This window comes from Erythranthe guttata, chromosome 5 (assembly GCF_056151865.1).
Source record: "Erythranthe guttata isolate IM_541 chromosome 5, IM_541, whole genome shotgun sequence".
Classification (NCBI taxonomy): Eukaryota; Viridiplantae; Streptophyta; class Magnoliopsida; order Lamiales; family Phrymaceae; genus Erythranthe; species Erythranthe guttata.
This window is the reverse complement of record NC_142537.1, coordinates 1,705,080-1,721,760: the sequence shown is the minus strand read 5'-3', so window position 1 is coordinate 1,721,760 and position 16,681 is coordinate 1,705,080. Positions and strand designations below refer to the sequence as shown.

The following is a 16,681-nucleotide window of genomic DNA, read 5'->3' as shown; positions in this document are numbered from 1 at the left end:
TGATGAAGCACTAAAAAAACATTTAATACCTAATAATTGGATCTTCCCATTAAATTACATATATGTAAAAGGGCTTTCAATTCATGTTAGAAAGGGCCCATTGGATTGGACTGTGCACCAATTGGCTGATGCCGCTAGCCCAGAACAAAGATACAATTGCATGCCTTACCCCAAAACAGTTACATAATTTCAATTAAGTCCTTTTTCAATTATTGTATTACGGATTTACCCAAACAAAAAAGATATATATTGCAAGTAGCATATATGTCCAAGAATTAGGACAAGTATAGATATTAATGTTTTTCTCAGTACTAGTGGAACAAAATTAATTATTCTAATAAATAATAACCTAATATTTCGATCTCATCTTATATACAACACAAGTACCGAAAAATGATGGACCCCAATACCACTTAAACTAAGTTTTTATGCAGAAGTGACAACACATTATTACTATTCTCACCGAATTTATAGTTACTCCTTTCAGGTTTTATCCAAATTTGATAGTTTCTATTTTAATAATATCGAACGTTTAGAAAATAGTTGAAGATGTTGTGAGTAAATAATAGTGAAGTGGTAATTTTGGACAAATATTTAATAAAATATGTTTTTTACATTACATACTAGTTTATTGAATTTAAGAATTATATATAACTCCCTCATAATTTTTTTTTTAGTAAATTCAAGTCCATTACAAAGGGGAAGTAGGGAAGGGGAGACTCGAACCTAGACCGTTACCCTATTGGTAAAAGCTAGGTACCAACTCTCCTAATGACAGTTGGTAACTCTCTCATAATATTAATGCATATAAATAAGGATTATTTACTTTCTTAAAGATAAGAAATACTATAAAAGAGTCGTGACGATGCATAGTTGGTCGTGTAAGGAAACCTAACGCCCAGAGACGTGATTTTAGCCCCTATTTACATATACTTTTAATAGAATTTTCTAATGTATTTAATTTTGATAGCTAAATGAAGGCGAATTTTAAACAAATATTATTTTATTTTATTTTATTTCAAATTATAAAAAAATTACTTCCATCCTCAAAAACATATTTTTTCAAAATAAAGTAAAAATAACTCCCGAAACGATAACAAATATGCCTAAGTTTTAACATTTTGGATGAAAAAAGAAAAATAAAAAGTAAAAAGTACCAAATTTCTTAGGTCCAAAAATTGAACGGACTAGTGGTATAGGGTCAGAAGTGCAAATAAATTTAAATATCTACACATGATTCGGACAGCTGTACATCCAGCCGAACGCTTTTGGCGTCTTCCATCCGACAATTGACACGTTGCACATATCTGCCTATTGGGACCACCTACCAAGCCCACCACTCGCATTCCCAGCGCGTGCACTACATTCACACACAAAATATCCAATCACCCAAGCCAAGAGACCATAACGTGTCACAATCCGCGAAATTAGAAAATAAAAAAGGTCAAAATAGAAAGAAGCAGTGTGGGGCCCATCTTAAAAAATATCAAACCCATATCCACAAACAAAGCTCCAAAATATCACATGTTTCACTGTACATTTAACCCGACCCGGATAACCGACTCCGGCCCCGCCCTGACCCGGCCCACACCTTATATTATGGGTGTCCTCTCACCATCACAATTGAATGCACAAATTTTTCTGTTACAGCTAACTTGCGCCCCCCCCCTATCTCTCTCTCTCACACACACAGAGAAAAAACACACACACTCTTTCTCTCTCTATCTCTCTCTCTCCGAGGCGAGAACTTATATGCGTGGTGGAATGGAGATGAATAACGGTAACGGTAGTATGATAGCGCCGTTTGTGATGAAAACGTACCAAATGGTGAACGATCCGGCGACGGACGGGCTAATTGCGTGGGGGAAGGCGAATAACAGCTTCATCGTTGTCGAGCCGTTGGATTTTTCGCAGAGGATTTTGCCGGTTTATTTTAAGCACCATAATTTCTCCAGCTTTGTGCGGCAACTCAATACTTATGTGAGTTTCTGAAACCTGCAATTTTTAATTCGATTGTGCTTTTTTTTTTTTTTTTGGTTGAATTGCTGATTGTGTGGAGGAGATTTGATTGCGAATTGCCGAATTATTCTTCTCTGTTTCTGAATTTTAGTCGGTTTTGGTATAGAGAGAGAGTGATGAAAGTGGTAAATTCTCTGTTTCTCTTCAATTTTTTTTTAACCAAAAAGAGAATGGCAAAAGTGTCAGTAGACTCAGTACTCAGTACTACTCAGTACTCATTCAATTGCAGGAAGATAAAACGGTGACGTAGTATAAAACTTGGCACGAGTTAACTAGTTCGGTTTTTTTTTTTCTAATAAAAGTTATTTTGGAGATGGATTTTATTTTTATTTTTTATGATTATATCATTTTCGGTTTGGCTTAGGAGTGCAAATTAAACAAATCGGGTCGTAATTAACACTTTTTAAAGTATACGTGGTAATAATATTTATAAATGTAATTTTGTAAATTAAAATCGGATCAGAATGATTGAGCCGGAATTGTATGAAAAATTGTATTCCAAAATTAGAAAGTCTCGAATCGAGACCGAAAATCGAAAATTTCGTTCCAATTTTCACTTTCTAGCTTGGCTAATTTAGGAAAATTTTAGTGCAGTGCATCACTGGCAGAGAGTGGCAGTTGCCTTTACTTAGTACTATTAATGTTCATGGAAACTAAAGATTATTTATTTAGAAAATAAATAAGTTTATATATAAATATAATTAATTGATGTGGAGGGAATATTATGCTTCATGTATTATATTAAATTAGTGATTTTGACGAGAAGAGAAGCCATATATATTATATTAATCTGCATCAGGGTTTCAGAAAAGTTGATCCAGACAGGTGGGAGTTCGCAAACGAATGGTTCCTACGTGGCCAAACGCAGCTACTCTGCAACATCGCCAGAAAAAAACTCACCGGAAAATCCCACACTTTGAATCTCCGGCAACTCGACGGCGGCGGCGGCGGCGGCGACGATGAAGACGAGGAGCTGATAACGGAGATCGCGAGACTAAAGGAAGAGCAGAAGAATTTAGAGCAGGAACTCGAGAGCATGAACCGCAGGCTGGAGGCGACGGAGAGAAGACCGCAGCAAATGATGACTTTCCTGTACAAGGTTGTCGAAGACCCCGAGATGCTGCCACGTATGATGCTCGAGAAAGAGATGAACATAAGATCCGGCGGTCGGCTGATCGCGTCTTGCGTTGACAGCGACAAGAAGAAGAGGAAGGTTATCGCGACGAAATCCGCGACGGATTATTCGTCGTCCGCGAGTTCTTCGATCAAGACCGAGGATGATCTAGAACCTCGCACGAATGTCGGTGGAGAGTCTTCGTCGCCGATTTCGTCTCCTGACGGGAATTTCGATGTTGATGCTTATAATTATCGCAAATCTGAACCGGATTGGTTGGGTTTTAGAGGGAGTTCCGGTTATGCGGATCTGGATAGTCCGTCGTTTAGGGGCTCTGGCGGCGAAGGTGGTGGTTTTGTGGCGGTGGCGCCGCCTGTAAACGGTGGCGCGGATGGATTTGATGGGAATTATTTTGAAGGGTTGATTGGTGGGGAGAATGCGAGTACGCAGCCACCTTATCCGTTCTCACTGTTGGGAGGTGGTTTTTAGTCGTGTTTATTTGGTATTTAGTTTTTAGTCCTTCTAATTTAGTTGCTTTCTAATATATCTTCCTTTTTGGCGTAAAGATGAAAAAAATAAAATAAAATAAGGATAGAAAATTAATGTGTATTTATGCAGTATATGCACTTGTTTTTGCGTTTCGTTCAGTATAAGATTGTAAATATTTTTTGTAGTAATATGATATTGATATATAGTTAGAGTTTACAAAACATTTGCGAATTAAGAAATCCTCAAATTATAAGCAAACAAATTAAAATTGCGTGCCTGGAGACGAAATCCTACTTCATTACCAAACAAATAAAAACACTAAGAACCTTATGTAAACCTACTGATTACCAGTATGAAGGAAGAAGAAGAAGATAGGGAGAAGAAGATACGGGGAAGAAGAAGACTTCATTGTCTAACAGAATTGTGAAAGTTACCGTTACAATGTGAAGGGATTGGATATTTATATCCAATATGTAAAAACGCGTTTTAACTAATCAAGAAGTGCTATTTAATAATAACAACTTCTATATAACATGAAAGTAAAATTACACCTACTTATCAATATACAAAGTATATATATATATTAACACCCCCCCACCCCTCAAGATGGAGAGTAGACATCCTTAACTTCCATCTTGGCTAGAAGATGATTGAAACCCGGAGAAGGAAGAGCCTTTGTGAACAAATCGGCTAGTTGATCTTTACTGGAAACTGGCATGAGTTTGAGAAGTCCAGACACAACTCTTTGTCTCACAAAATGACAGTCAATTTCGATGTGCTTGGTCCGTTCATGAAATGTGGGATTGGAAGCAATATGCACAGCAGCAAGATTGTCACAGAATAAGAGAGAGGACTGAATAGGCATGTTGAAGTCTTGAAGAAGTTGAATAATCCAGATGAGCTCACTGGAAGTCATAGAGAGAGCCCTGTACTCAGCTTCTGCAGAACTTTTGGAAACAGTAGCTTGTTTCTTTGCCTTCCAAGAAATGAGGGAATCCCCAATGAAGATACAAAACCCTGTGGTGGACTTCCTAGTATCTGGACATGAGCCCCAATCTGCATCTGAAAAAGCTTTAACAGTAAGAGAGGATTTGGAAGAGTAAAAAATGCCCTTACCAGGAGAAGACTTGAGATATCTAAGGATATGATGAATGGCATGAAGATGAGGCACTCTAGGCTTGGAAACATACTGGCTGAGCTTATGCACAGCATAAGTGATATCTGGCCTAGTAATGGTGAGATAAAGCAGCCTACCAATCAACCTTCTATACTCAGAACCATCCTCAAGGAGAGCCCCTTCTTCATTATTGAGGTTAGCCTTGGGATCCATGGGCAGCAAAGCTGGCTTACAGCCCAAATAACCAGCATCATCTAACAATTTGAGAACATACTGCCTTTGAGAAAGAACAATGCCAGTTGAATTCCTAGCTATCTCAATACCAAGAAAAAAATTGAGCATTCCCAAATCCTTAAGCTTGAAAAAGGAGTGCAGCTGATTTTTAACCTGTTGTATCTCTGTTGGAGAAGGCCCTGCAATAATCATATCATCCACATAGACAATTAAAGCAATAAACTGAGAAGATGAACCTTTAGTGAATAAAGAATGATCAGAAGGAGACTGAGAAAAACCAATTGAAGTTACTGCCTCAGTGAACTTTTGATTCCATTGTCTTGAAGCCTGTTTCAAACCATACAAGGACTTGTGCAATTTGCAAACTAATCTAGAATTAGACAAAACAGTAGAGGAATGCTTATATCCTGGAGGAATATCCATAAAAACTTCTTCCTTAAGATCACCATTCAAAAAAGCATTGTTAACATCTAATTGGTGAAGCTCCCAATTATGAATAGCAGCTAAAGCCAAAAGAATCTTTACTGTGACTAACTTGGCAACAGGAGAAAAAGTATCAATAAAATCTATCCCTTCTTGTTGAGTGAAGCCTCTAGCAACTAATCTGGCCTTATATCTGTCTACTGAGCCATCTTGCTTTCTTTTAATCTTATACACCCACTTACAACTTACAGTGTGTTTATGTGCTGGCAATGGCTCTATGGTCCAAGTATGATTATCTTCCAAAGCTTGAAGCTCAGCATCCATGGCTTGAACCCATAAAGGATTCTTCACAACTTGTTTATAAGTGGAAGGCTCAGTATCAGCTGAAACATTCATGACATAATCAAAATGACCTGCAGACAGCTTATGGTAAGCAACCTGATTAGAAATAGGATAAAGAGAAGTGGAACCAATAATAGAGTTGCACTTAAAATCAGCTAAATAGGCAGGAGCCTTAGTGTTCCTGGAAGACTTCCTAGTCTGAGGAGGTAATGGAACTGAATCAGTGACCTGTGGAGGAACAGAACTAGAAGGATAGTCAGCAACAATATCAGACTCAGTAGAAATAGGTACAACAGATGGTGGAACAGAATAATCTGCAGCTGAATACTTATCAAAATTCATATCTTGATCACCAAAAGGAAAAATGTGTTCATGAAAAACAACATCCCTAGAAATAATTACTTGATGAGACTGTAAATCATACAACTTATAACCTTTGATGCCAACTGGATAACCCAAGAACACACAAGGTTTGGCTCTAGGCTGAAACTTTGACCTCTGGGCTGGCAATGAAGAAGCAAAAACCAAACACCCAAAAACCTTGAGAGAATTATAATCAAACAACTTACCAGGGTACAACAATTCAAAAGGAGAAAGATTATTTAGCTTAGCTGCAGGAGTTCTATTTATCAAGAAAACTGCAGTAGAAATACATTCATTCCAAAAAGTGAGAGGCATATGAGACTGAAACAATAAAGATCTTGCAACATTAAGAATGTGCTGGTGTTTTCTCTCCACTACAGCATTCTGTTGAGGTGTGTAAACACAAGAAAACTGATGAAGAACACCTAACTGAGAGAAAAGCTGAGTGAATTGTAACTCATGAGCATTATCAGACCTAAAACTCTTAATATTACAGTTAAACTGAGTTTTAACCATATGAAAGAAAGCAGGAATAACAGTCAAAACATCAGATTTAGACTTTAGCAAATGAACCCAAGTAAACCTAGAATAATCATCAACAAGAGTAACAAAATATTTGTAACCATTGTGAGATTCAACTCTGTAAGGCCCCCAAATATCACAGTGAATAAGAACAAACATATGAGAAGAAACAGTAGAACTAATAGGAAATTTCAAACGTTTTTGTTTAGCCATAGGACAAATGTAACAACAAGAATTGCTCTTAGGCTTATCCATGGCTAAAGAAAATTTAGTAGACAGAATATCTAATTTTCAACTGAGGAATATGCCCAAGTCTATTGTGCCAAACAGTGGCAGAAACTTTATTACAAAAAATATCAGTAAAAACATTGTGAGGCTGAAGAACATATAAACCATCAATTTTGCTACCCTTGCCAATCTTCTTCAAGAACTTGTCCTGAATAAGAAAGGAAGTAGAATCAAAAATAACACTGTGAGGTAAATTGTCAAGCAAAGCACTGACAGATATTAAGTTGAACTTAAAAGAAGAACATAAAAAACATTTTTCAAAATCAGATCATCTGATAAACACACATCTCCCATATACTCAACAACAACCAGAGAACAATCTGGTAAAATAACTCTAGCAAAATTGACTTTATGAAGAGAAGAAAATAAAGTTTTATCATTACATATATGTCTAGAAGCCCCAGAATCAATGATCCAATAATGAGGCTGAAAAGATGCATGAAGAGAAGCTGCTAAACAGATACCTGACACACAAGAAATATGTGCAGCTTCAGCCTCATCACCATGAGATTGCTGAGTAGGAACCTGTTTCTTGGCAGCCATTTGGTTAGAAAAATATGCCATCAATTGCTGACATTGAGCAGCAGACATGTTAGCCAAAACAGGGTCAGAAGAAACAAAAGGTGATTGAGAAGTACTCCCTGAAGTTGCATAATCGAGTGGAGACTCCATGGCAGACACCTGATTAACAGAAAATCTGCTTTGAGGCAAAGAAGAGTATCTTGGTTTTGCTTTATAACCAGGGGGATATCCATGTAGCTTGTAGCATTTATCAATCGTATGCCCATAGATGTTGCAATGAGTGCAAAATCCTCTTTCCTTTCTTTTAGGTCCAGATGTGTAAACTTGATTGTGAACAGACCGTTGAACAGACTGATCACCACGAATTGAAAAAGCTAAGGAATTCTGCACTTCATTATGGGAAGAGTGAATAGACCTCTGCCTCTCTTCTTGAGATACAAGAGCAAAAACCTTGTTTATAGGCGACAATGGATCCATGAGAAGAATTTGGCCACGTGTGGAAGTAAGAGACTCATTTAACCCCATGAGGAACGCCATTACATGTTCTAAATTGTAATGTTCATTAAGCTTCTGAACACCACCACAAGTGCAAGCTCCACATGTGCAAGAGGGTCGAAAATTGGATAATTCATCCCAAATAGCCTTCAATTTCGTAAAATACACATTAACTGATTGTGTATCTTGAGTCAGATTAGACAATTCCCGACGTAATTGAAAAATTCGCGGACCATTTGTTTGTGAAAACCTGGTATTGAGATCCTTCCACATCTCGTGAGCAGAATCAGAGTACATGATACTGGCCTGAATATCTTTTGACACAGCATTCAAAATCCACGAAATAACGATGCTGTTATTTCGTACCCAGGCATTGTGAAGAACAGCTTCGTCTCGACTCGGTTCAGTGATTGTACCATTGATGAACCCTAACTTGTTCTTCACCGTAAGCGAAATCTGCATCGCTCTACTCCAAGAGGCAAAGTTATCTTCAGAGAGTAGCTGCGAAACGAGAACTAACCCAGGACCATCGGACGGATGTAAATAAAACGGACTGGAAACATCATCAACTCGTCGATTTGCCGCCATGGATATGAGAAATCAGAACTCGTAAAGTGTCGAATTGAAAAGCAATTGAAGAAATTGATCGCGATCTGATCAATTGAAGAATGTGCGGAAGCGAAAAATCAAATTACTAATCTGATACCATGTAAACCTACTGATTACCAGTATGAAGGAAGAAGAAGAAGATAGGGAGAAGAAGATACGGGGAAGAAGAAGACTTCATTGTCTAACAGAATTGTGAAAGTTACCGTTACAATGTGAAGGGATTGGATATTTATATCCAATATGTAAAAACGCGTTTTAACTAATCAAGAAGTGCTATTTAATAATAACAACTTCTATATAACATGAAAGTAAAATTACACCTACATTTATCAATATACAAAGTATATATATATATTAACACCTTATAAAAAAACCCAATAAATTTGAGCATAAAATCCGACTATCACTAACCTCTTGAGGATTTGGATGCACGAAAACGACAGTTTCGAACATTCTTGTGCCCGGCTTCAATAATTTTTGAAAGATTTATTTATGCTATTCATTCAAGCGGAAAGAATTTTAAATTAATTCGAGTTGGTATAAAGATGTGATATGCAATTTGAATTGAGAAGTTATAAGAAAGAAGTTTCGAGAAACCGATGAAAAGAAGTTTTCGGAAAAATAAATGTCGTGAGAGGTTATACATGCAGTTGGGGGAGGAGAACTTGTTTTATTTGTTGCAAAATAGTCCTAAAACTATCAAAAAATTATAAGAACTGCCCTAGAGTTTTAAAACCCTAAAGCGCCACGTGTCAACATATTATGCCAAGGATTTTCTTTTTATATATATATATAGATTGGGAGAAAAAAAAGGTCCAATAGTTTGAGGACAGATTAATTGATAAAAATCCAGGCCCATTTGTGAACAAGAAACGGATCCTTTTTTTTTTTTCAAATTTAATTGGAAATTTTGTTTTTTAAGGATTGAAAACTTATTATTAGATGGGCTTGGGCTGGCTTTTTGTATGTTTTCTCCAAAGAAAAATATTTTAGGGGCTAAAATTAGAAAATATTAAGGTAGAGGGGTAGGTTTTGACATAGTTCACAAAATAAGGGGTCTAAAGGGAATATTCAGAACAAGCAAGGCTTTTTTAACCTTTAAATACCTCATAATCCACGCTAAGGAACATTGCGTCATCATAGTTTTCTTCGTAACCACGATTACAATCTGTTGTTTCATAGAACCCTAGCCCTAATTCCCAAATTCAAACCCTTTCGAAGATTTCAATCAAATCTCTATTACGTTTTCCTCATCCAATGGGTAGCGAATCCATTGAGCCCACGCGCCAGAAGCATCACCGATCATCCTCCCCCGACGATGCGGATGAGCGCTCGAAACGCCGGAAGCATCGAGACAGCCGCCAGCGTCGCCATCACCGCCGCCACCGAAGCGAGCGTGAGAAAGAGGAAGCGAGAACGGAATCTCAGGAAGGATTGGAAGGTGGAGAAGTTGATCACGTCGAGGTTGAGGAAATAAAATTAGAAAATAATGGGAGCGCCGGAGATAGTTCCGTGGGTGAAGATGTGGTGTTGAGAGTGGATTACGACATGGAAGAAGGGGAGATTGTGGAGGATGATGGTCCAGTTGGTTATGTTAATGGGGGTTTTGAGAAGGTGAAGAGGAATGTTGAGTCTGATGTTGAGTCGGGGGAAATTCACATGAATGGGTACGATAATTCCAATATGGTGAGTTCAGATGTAACTCACTTTTTTGTTTTACATTAAATTCTGATGAAAGACTTCTGAATTTTTGGCGTCTGTTTAATTTCTGAAACAATTTGAATTTTGTTTGCTAGAAGTTTCAAATACAGAAACAGTCCATTCATGTTTTCAGTAAGAAACATAAAATTTTGAAGCGTTGCCTTATGTATATCTGTGAGTTTCTTGAGTATTTTATTGCAATGAATCCTTGACGACATTTTGAACTGATGCTAAAATGATGAGATTTTTTTACAAATAGGCTAGTTGACTTAAAAGAGGCCACAGGTATCATTAGGGAGCTTTGCACTATATTTTTATCTTCTGTTTCCAGGCAAAGTTGCCTTGGCGTTGTCACTTTCCAGAAGACTGAATGGATGGATTTCGAATGATTTGTAAGATTTGTTTATACTTGCATGGATTGTTTATGCTGTAAGAGATGTGCTGAATATTTCAATGATTAACGGTTTACTCTTTGTTTTATTCCTTTACAGGGAGTTACTCAAGAGAATGTGGAAAGGGTTGATAAAAACTTGAAGAACATTGGAAAGGACAGCATGGAAGACAATGAAATCGGGGAGGTGGATAGAGTGAGAGTATCTCGTTCTGAGGGTCATGCAGAAGTGACTTGCGAAAATAAACACCACAAAGATAATGGAGTTCCCGTCAAAGAGGGTAAGAGGAGAAGGGGCACTGATGATGAAGTTGAGAGAAGATATCAAAAGAAATCTTTGTGTTCTGAGAAAAGACACAATGCTGTTGCACATCCATATTCAAATGACAAGTATATGAAAGGGGGTCCTGATAGTAACTTATTGGAGTCTCCTGAATCGTCTAAGGTGGGTTCGCGTTCGCAAGATACTTCCGTTGTGGGTACTGCAAGTACGATGGGTGACCCATTCTATATTGCTAGGGAACGGAGAAGTGAGTGTGATGATGAAAGAATCGTTGCCCGTGACATCAGCTACAAACATAACAGCAGATATGATGAAGGGGATAAAGAAAAAGAGTGTAGGTCTAGCAGATTTACTGGGAGAGCGGATAGAAATTATAGCAGGGATACTAATGACAGGTATAGGGAGGAGAGCAGAGACAGGGATTGGGATAGGACTAGAAAGAAAGAAAGGGAGGAGAAGGAGAAGAGTGGGGAAAACAGAGGAAGGTCCAGAACTCAAGATAGATATTGGGAGGAAAGGGAGATTGTGAGAAACAGGGCTAGAGACAGGGACACAGAGAGAGACTGGGAAAGAGAGAGGGAGAGGGGCCGAGATAAATTAAGAGAGGAGAGGAACAAGGGCAGGGATAGAAGTAGTGAAGGAATTAGAGATGGCGGTTGGGGTAGGCACAGATACAATGATAGAGATAATGATAGTGACAGGTCAAGCAAGCATCAAATATATGACAATGATGAGGATGTCTACAGGGATAAGGGTAATAGTTCGAGGCATAGAAGAAACTCTGAAGATCTCTATAGAGAGAGATCAAGGAGAAATGATTTAGGAAATGGAAAATCTATACCTAATCCTGAGGATAGGGATAATGACGAGGTTCTTAAAAGGTATATTGTCTCCATAAACAATTAGTTAAATTTGAATATTCTTCTCTTATTCTCTATCATTTAGATTATCTTTGTTGGTAACAGAGAACAAGACAAAGAAGAGGACTTTCAGGAAAATATTGTAATGCAACTTGCAGAAGAGGAAGAAGATGATCTTGAGAGAATTAAGGAGGAAAGCAGGCGGCGCAGGCAAGCTATCCTCGAAAAGTACGAAAAACAACATGCAGACCAACAAAAAGGAACTCAGTCACAAGTTACAGGTAAGAGTTATTTGTCTGCATTGAATCATTTACTGCTGTTTTTATTTCTCTTGAATTTCAACGCCGGAGACGTTACGGATTTGAAGTTTGTTGTGACCATCTTCGAATTAAATTTGTTAAATTTGTTTAATGCAATCTTATGCCCCATCTCAAAAGTTCTTGTTAGCTCATGCCAAATGGGTTTTTTTATATGGATTTAATCCCGTGGCATTCTTTAAGATCATCCAGCATTATCTTTCAAATATGGTTTATGACCGACTGTCTTCCTGTTTTTGTTCCCCTTTGAATAAGTGCTTTATGGATGTATGTTTCGTGTCTTCTGCTGATTTATGCCTTGCTGATATTTGCTTCTTGTGCTTTAGTTGAGGAACAAGTTGGCCAGCCTTCTAAACATGCAGAATCTGCCGAAGTTATTCTTGAAAATATTCACATTCGAGTGGAAGCCGTAGATACACCTGATGCCGAGTCATCCTTTTCTGTTGGTAAATCACCTGCACAAAATGGTCTTTCTGCTCTTGAGAAGCGTACTGGAACTGGAGGACTTGGAGATGGTACCCCTAAGGTGAGTCAAATACAGTTATATTTGATGTTCACTTGCAATCTCAAAATCAGTAACATATTTCACTTGATGGCTAAGACAAAGTCGTGTGGTCGCACTTTCTTGCATCTTTGTTGGTTTACTTTTGTTTCTCCTACTTTCTTCTTTAGGTTCTTATTTGTTTTGGAAGAATTAACTTTTTATTTTCTTTTTTAATAAAAACTTGCAGAGTGAGGGATCAGTGGATATGTTCTGTGATGATATGTTTGCAGCATCCCCTGCTGGAGTTCAGAAAACGGTTAGTCTCAACTCTTATTTAGACACATTTTCATATGTTCCTTGGTCGTACATTTAGTTACAATTCTTGAGAGTATTGACATTCTGTTCATTTTGCTTTGCCAAAACTCAAATATTCTGCCTTTTTTCTTTATTGTCTTGGTATTTAGGAATTTTGTCTCAGTTACTTTTTAAAATAAGCTTTATATACTGTTCAATATATGTTGCATTGTAGGCGAACCTTATATATATATATATATATATATATAATTTTATCATACGCAAAACTCTTTGATGAAAAACGGAAATTTCATTCGTTACTTCTTTTTCTGCTGACAAAATTCCTTCACAGGGCAAAGGAGATGGTTTGGCTATTGAAACAAGTGAACTGCACGACAATTGGGATGACGCAGAAGGTTACTATGGTATGTATGATCACTAATCTAGTAATCTATATACTCAAAAGTTCCATCAACGCGTGGAAGATATATGTATCTTCTTTTCATTTGAGCTGTCTTTTCTTTTTTTGGTTACTCACCTTGTTTCTTTCTGATGTTGTTATATTTAGGTTACCGTATTGGAGAAATTCTAGATGGTCGTTATGAAATAGTTGCTGCTCACGGAAAAGGTGTCTTTTCTACTGTTGTTCGTGCAAAGGATCTCAAGGCTAAACTTGGTGACCCTGAAGAAGTGGCAATTAAAATCATACGCAATAATGAGACAATGTGAGCAATTTTGGCTATGCTATTTTTTGGAAACGTGATGTTATTTAACTCTAAATTGAATGTGAAGGTGGGCTTAATTTGTTGTGTCATTTTTCCTTTTCATCACGTAGGTACAAGGCGGGAATGGAAGAGTTGGTGATACTGAAGAAGTTAGTTGGTGCAGACCCTGACAACAGGCGCCATTGTGTTCGTTTTCTTTCCACATTCAAGTATCGGAATCATCTTTGTTTAGTTTTTGAATCTCTTCATATGAATTTACGTGAAATTCTCAAGAAATTTGGTCGTAATATTGGTCTGAAGCTTACTGCTGTGAGGGCATATGCAAAGCAACTCTTGATAGCACTGAAACATTTGAAAAACTGTGGGGTTCTTCATTGTGATATCAAGCCAGATAATATTCTGGTATGCTCGACATCCCATTCAGTTTTCTTTCCCATGTGCTATTTTTTTCCCCTCGCTAAATTTTGTGCATATATCTCAGGTGAACGAAGCAAAAAATGTATTGAAACTTTGCGACTTTGGCAATGCCATGTTTTCTGGTAAAAATGAAATAACCCCTTACCTTGTGAGCCGTTTCTATCGCGCCCCAGAGATAAGTAAGTAATTGTATTATTTTTTATTTGTAGGTTTACTTACAATTGTTTCTTGACCAATAGTGTCTTGTTCCCGTTTTGCAGTTCTGGGACTCCCTTACGACAACCCCATGGATATGTGGTCGGTGGGTTGCTGCTTGTTTGAGATCTACACCGGAAAGGTTCTCTTTCCTGGTCCTTCCAATAATGACATGCTTCGCCTTCACATGGAACTAAAAGGCCCATTCCCAAAGAAGATGCTCCGGAAGGTCAGATCTGAGTTTACTTAGCTTCCTTTCTATATCTCCCTTCTGAACTGCCCTGCTTTATATCTTGAACTCTTCGGTGGTGCTGTATAGATATTTGCCGGTTATAATCCCTTACTTGCTACTTTATTACAGGGAGGATTCGTGGATCATCATTTTGACCAGGATTTGAATTTCCTTGCAACAGAAGAGGATCGTGTGACAAGGAAGGTAGGTATTCAGTTTATCTATTGCTTTCTTTTCTATGTTTAAATGTAGATTCCATTTTCATTTCAGGAACAATGTATTCCTGCAATTTTGTTCAGTTTTCAAATTTCTTTTTTGCAGACATTAAGGAGACTGTTAGTTAATATCAAGCCAAAAGATTTTGGCACAATAATTTTGGGATCTCCTGGCGAGGACCCAAAAATGCTAGCTAACTTTAAAGATCTTATGGAAAAGATCTTTGTGCTGGATCCAGACAAAAGGTTGAACGTATCACAAGCACTAAGTCATCCCTTCATCACGGGCAAGTGAACTTGATGCTGATCTCTGACTACAGAACTGCTGTTGCACTAGATACTTGTACATTTTGATGTGATCTCTCAATAATTATCTTTTTGTTTTCGTAATGATTGGGCATTTCTGTCTTTGAATTCTCTGTGCTGGAGCAAGATCTGAGAACAGAACGGTTGGGCGCGGTTGAAGTTCTTACAGATGATCTTGGGAAGCCATCTAACTGGAAGTTCTTTCCATCGATAGTTTTCTGTTTCTATTGTAAGATAACCCGCCAAAGGCATTTTTACATTTTGTTTGTACTATTTGTTAATGGTGACAGTTGCATAACAATTGATTTAATTCAATTTTTTCATCACCATATCTTTGTTTGCCGACCTAATTTTATCAGTGGATATTTCCCCTGTGATCTTGTTATTTCATGCTAATGGTCCCACTGACGTATTTCTGTATTTACTTTGTTCTTTCTATTCTGCTGTAAACTTTTTGTATACTGGAGAATCTGATGTGATCTTTTGTACAGGAAATCCGCTTGTGCTTTGCGGAAACCAGTTTAGATGAATAAAGGCACTCTAGAGAAGGTACCTTGGTTTGTTATTTAGGAATTTATAGATAAATTTAGTTTTAGTTGTTGTAGACTCGACTCATTTGAGTAGTTAATAGGAATTTAAATCTTCCTTGTTTATCATCTTACTCATGTTCGACTGTCTATCCTATTGTACAGAATTCTTTTTCTTTTTCCACTTTTTGTCTCTTGATGTCCAGAACATCTGACGAGTAATCCTTTTTTTTTTCTCTCTCATTTTTCTCTGTTTTCTTTTACGTTAGTTTGACAATATGCCATTTTTTTTGTTAGGTCGCAAAATATATTATTGTTGCTTCTGTATCTAGATCTTTTGCTATTATATCTATTAAAGTTGCATTTTATCTGACCCTTGGTTTGGTTGTTCTGGAGGATTACACGGGCGTAGATCTTCTTTGCTGCTCTGAAGTGTTCAAGTATTTCAGTGAGTGCCCCAATTTGATCCTGTCAATTTTCTCCGTAATAAGAATTCACCCTTACATGATTTTGGAGCAATTAGTTATAATGTGCCTCTTTAAATGTTTTATAGGGTAAAATCATTTTGCTTCTCCAACCCTGGTAAGTACTTCTGCTTTTGTACTTTGTATATTTACGTTAATTTATTTAATCAGTAGTTAAAATTGGGTTGACAACACACTTATGTCCCGTCTTTTTTCACATACTCATTCATGTCATGTTATCTTTTTGTAACTTTGAAGCAATTCAATGTTGGTCAGAATTTTCGACTGCAAACAGTTTTTGTATGGTACTCTTGATTTTAATCAATGGTCTTGTCTTGTAGTACTTGAGTTCATTTATGGAAGTTGTGTATTACTAGTTACTGTCAGATTGGTTATCAGTTCAATGACTTGTCTTCGTTTTCGAGTAGATTTAGGTTTCTTTTGAAACGGCCCGAGTATGGTTTGTGTCTATATAGTCCTAACTTGTGCATATTGTCGAAATAATGTCGATTGCTATTTTATTAGTGTTAATGTGGATTACAGTCTTCTTTTGTTTCTGGGAATCGTTCAGACAAAGATTTGTCTTTGTTAATGATGTGTTGAAGGGATCTCATTTACTACAGTGGGAATTCTTGGAATTTTGTCTCTGCAATTTAGAAATACTTTCCCAGTTGTTTTGAGGTAATTTCTTAAGGCAGGCACAGACACACACACACACACACACACACACACA

At 37.3% G+C, this 16,681-nt stretch overlaps 3 protein-coding genes across 4 annotated transcripts; 2 read left to right on the top strand and 1 right to left on the bottom strand.

Annotated features, from left to right (window-relative positions):
* Positions 1 to 1,577: 1,577 nt before the first annotated feature.
* Positions 1,578 to 3,843, top strand: HSFC1 (heat shock transcription factor C1). The gene is made up of 2 exons (XM_012990653.2): positions 1,578 to 1,980; positions 2,819 to 3,843. The coding sequence occupies exons 1-2, from the start codon at positions 1,600 to 1,602 to the stop codon at positions 3,620 to 3,622; spliced, it is 1,185 nt and encodes a 394-aa protein (XP_012846107.2). The 5' UTR covers positions 1,578 to 1,599; the 3' UTR covers positions 3,623 to 3,843.
* A 3,048-nt stretch (positions 3,844 to 6,891) lies between these two features.
* LOC148770392 (uncharacterized) lies at positions 6,892 to 8,516 on the bottom strand. The gene is made up of 3 exons (XM_088818297.1): positions 7,376 to 8,516; positions 7,164 to 7,258; positions 6,892 to 7,059 (listed from the first exon to the last, which is right to left on the bottom strand). Exons 1-3 carry the CDS (start codon positions 8,514 to 8,516, stop codon positions 6,892 to 6,894), a joined length of 1,404 nt encoding a protein of 467 aa, XP_088674423.1.
* A 1,114-nt stretch (positions 8,517 to 9,630) lies between these two features.
* On the top strand, positions 9,631 to 16,508 carry LOC105966096 (uncharacterized). 2 transcript variants are annotated; one of them, XM_088818475.1, is made up of 16 exons: positions 10,145 to 10,223; positions 10,570 to 10,630; positions 10,730 to 11,793; positions 11,878 to 12,053; positions 12,416 to 12,615; positions 12,821 to 12,889; positions 13,220 to 13,292; positions 13,436 to 13,592; positions 13,703 to 13,994; positions 14,074 to 14,188; positions 14,270 to 14,433; positions 14,566 to 14,640; positions 14,758 to 15,186; positions 15,449 to 15,506; positions 15,881 to 15,932; positions 16,038 to 16,508. In XM_088818475.1, the coding sequence occupies exons 3-13, from the start codon at positions 10,793 to 10,795 to the stop codon at positions 14,944 to 14,946; spliced, it is 2,511 nt and encodes an 836-aa protein (XP_088674601.1). In that variant the 5' UTR covers positions 10,145 to 10,223; positions 10,570 to 10,630; positions 10,730 to 10,792; the 3' UTR covers positions 14,947 to 15,186; positions 15,449 to 15,506; positions 15,881 to 15,932; positions 16,038 to 16,508. The 2 variants fall into 2 exon arrangements, with proteins under 2 accessions (XP_088674600.1, XP_088674601.1); XM_088818474.1 differs by lacking the exon at positions 10,570 to 10,630 and having other exon boundaries at positions 9,631 to 10,223.
* Positions 16,509 to 16,681: the final 173 nt, after the last annotated feature.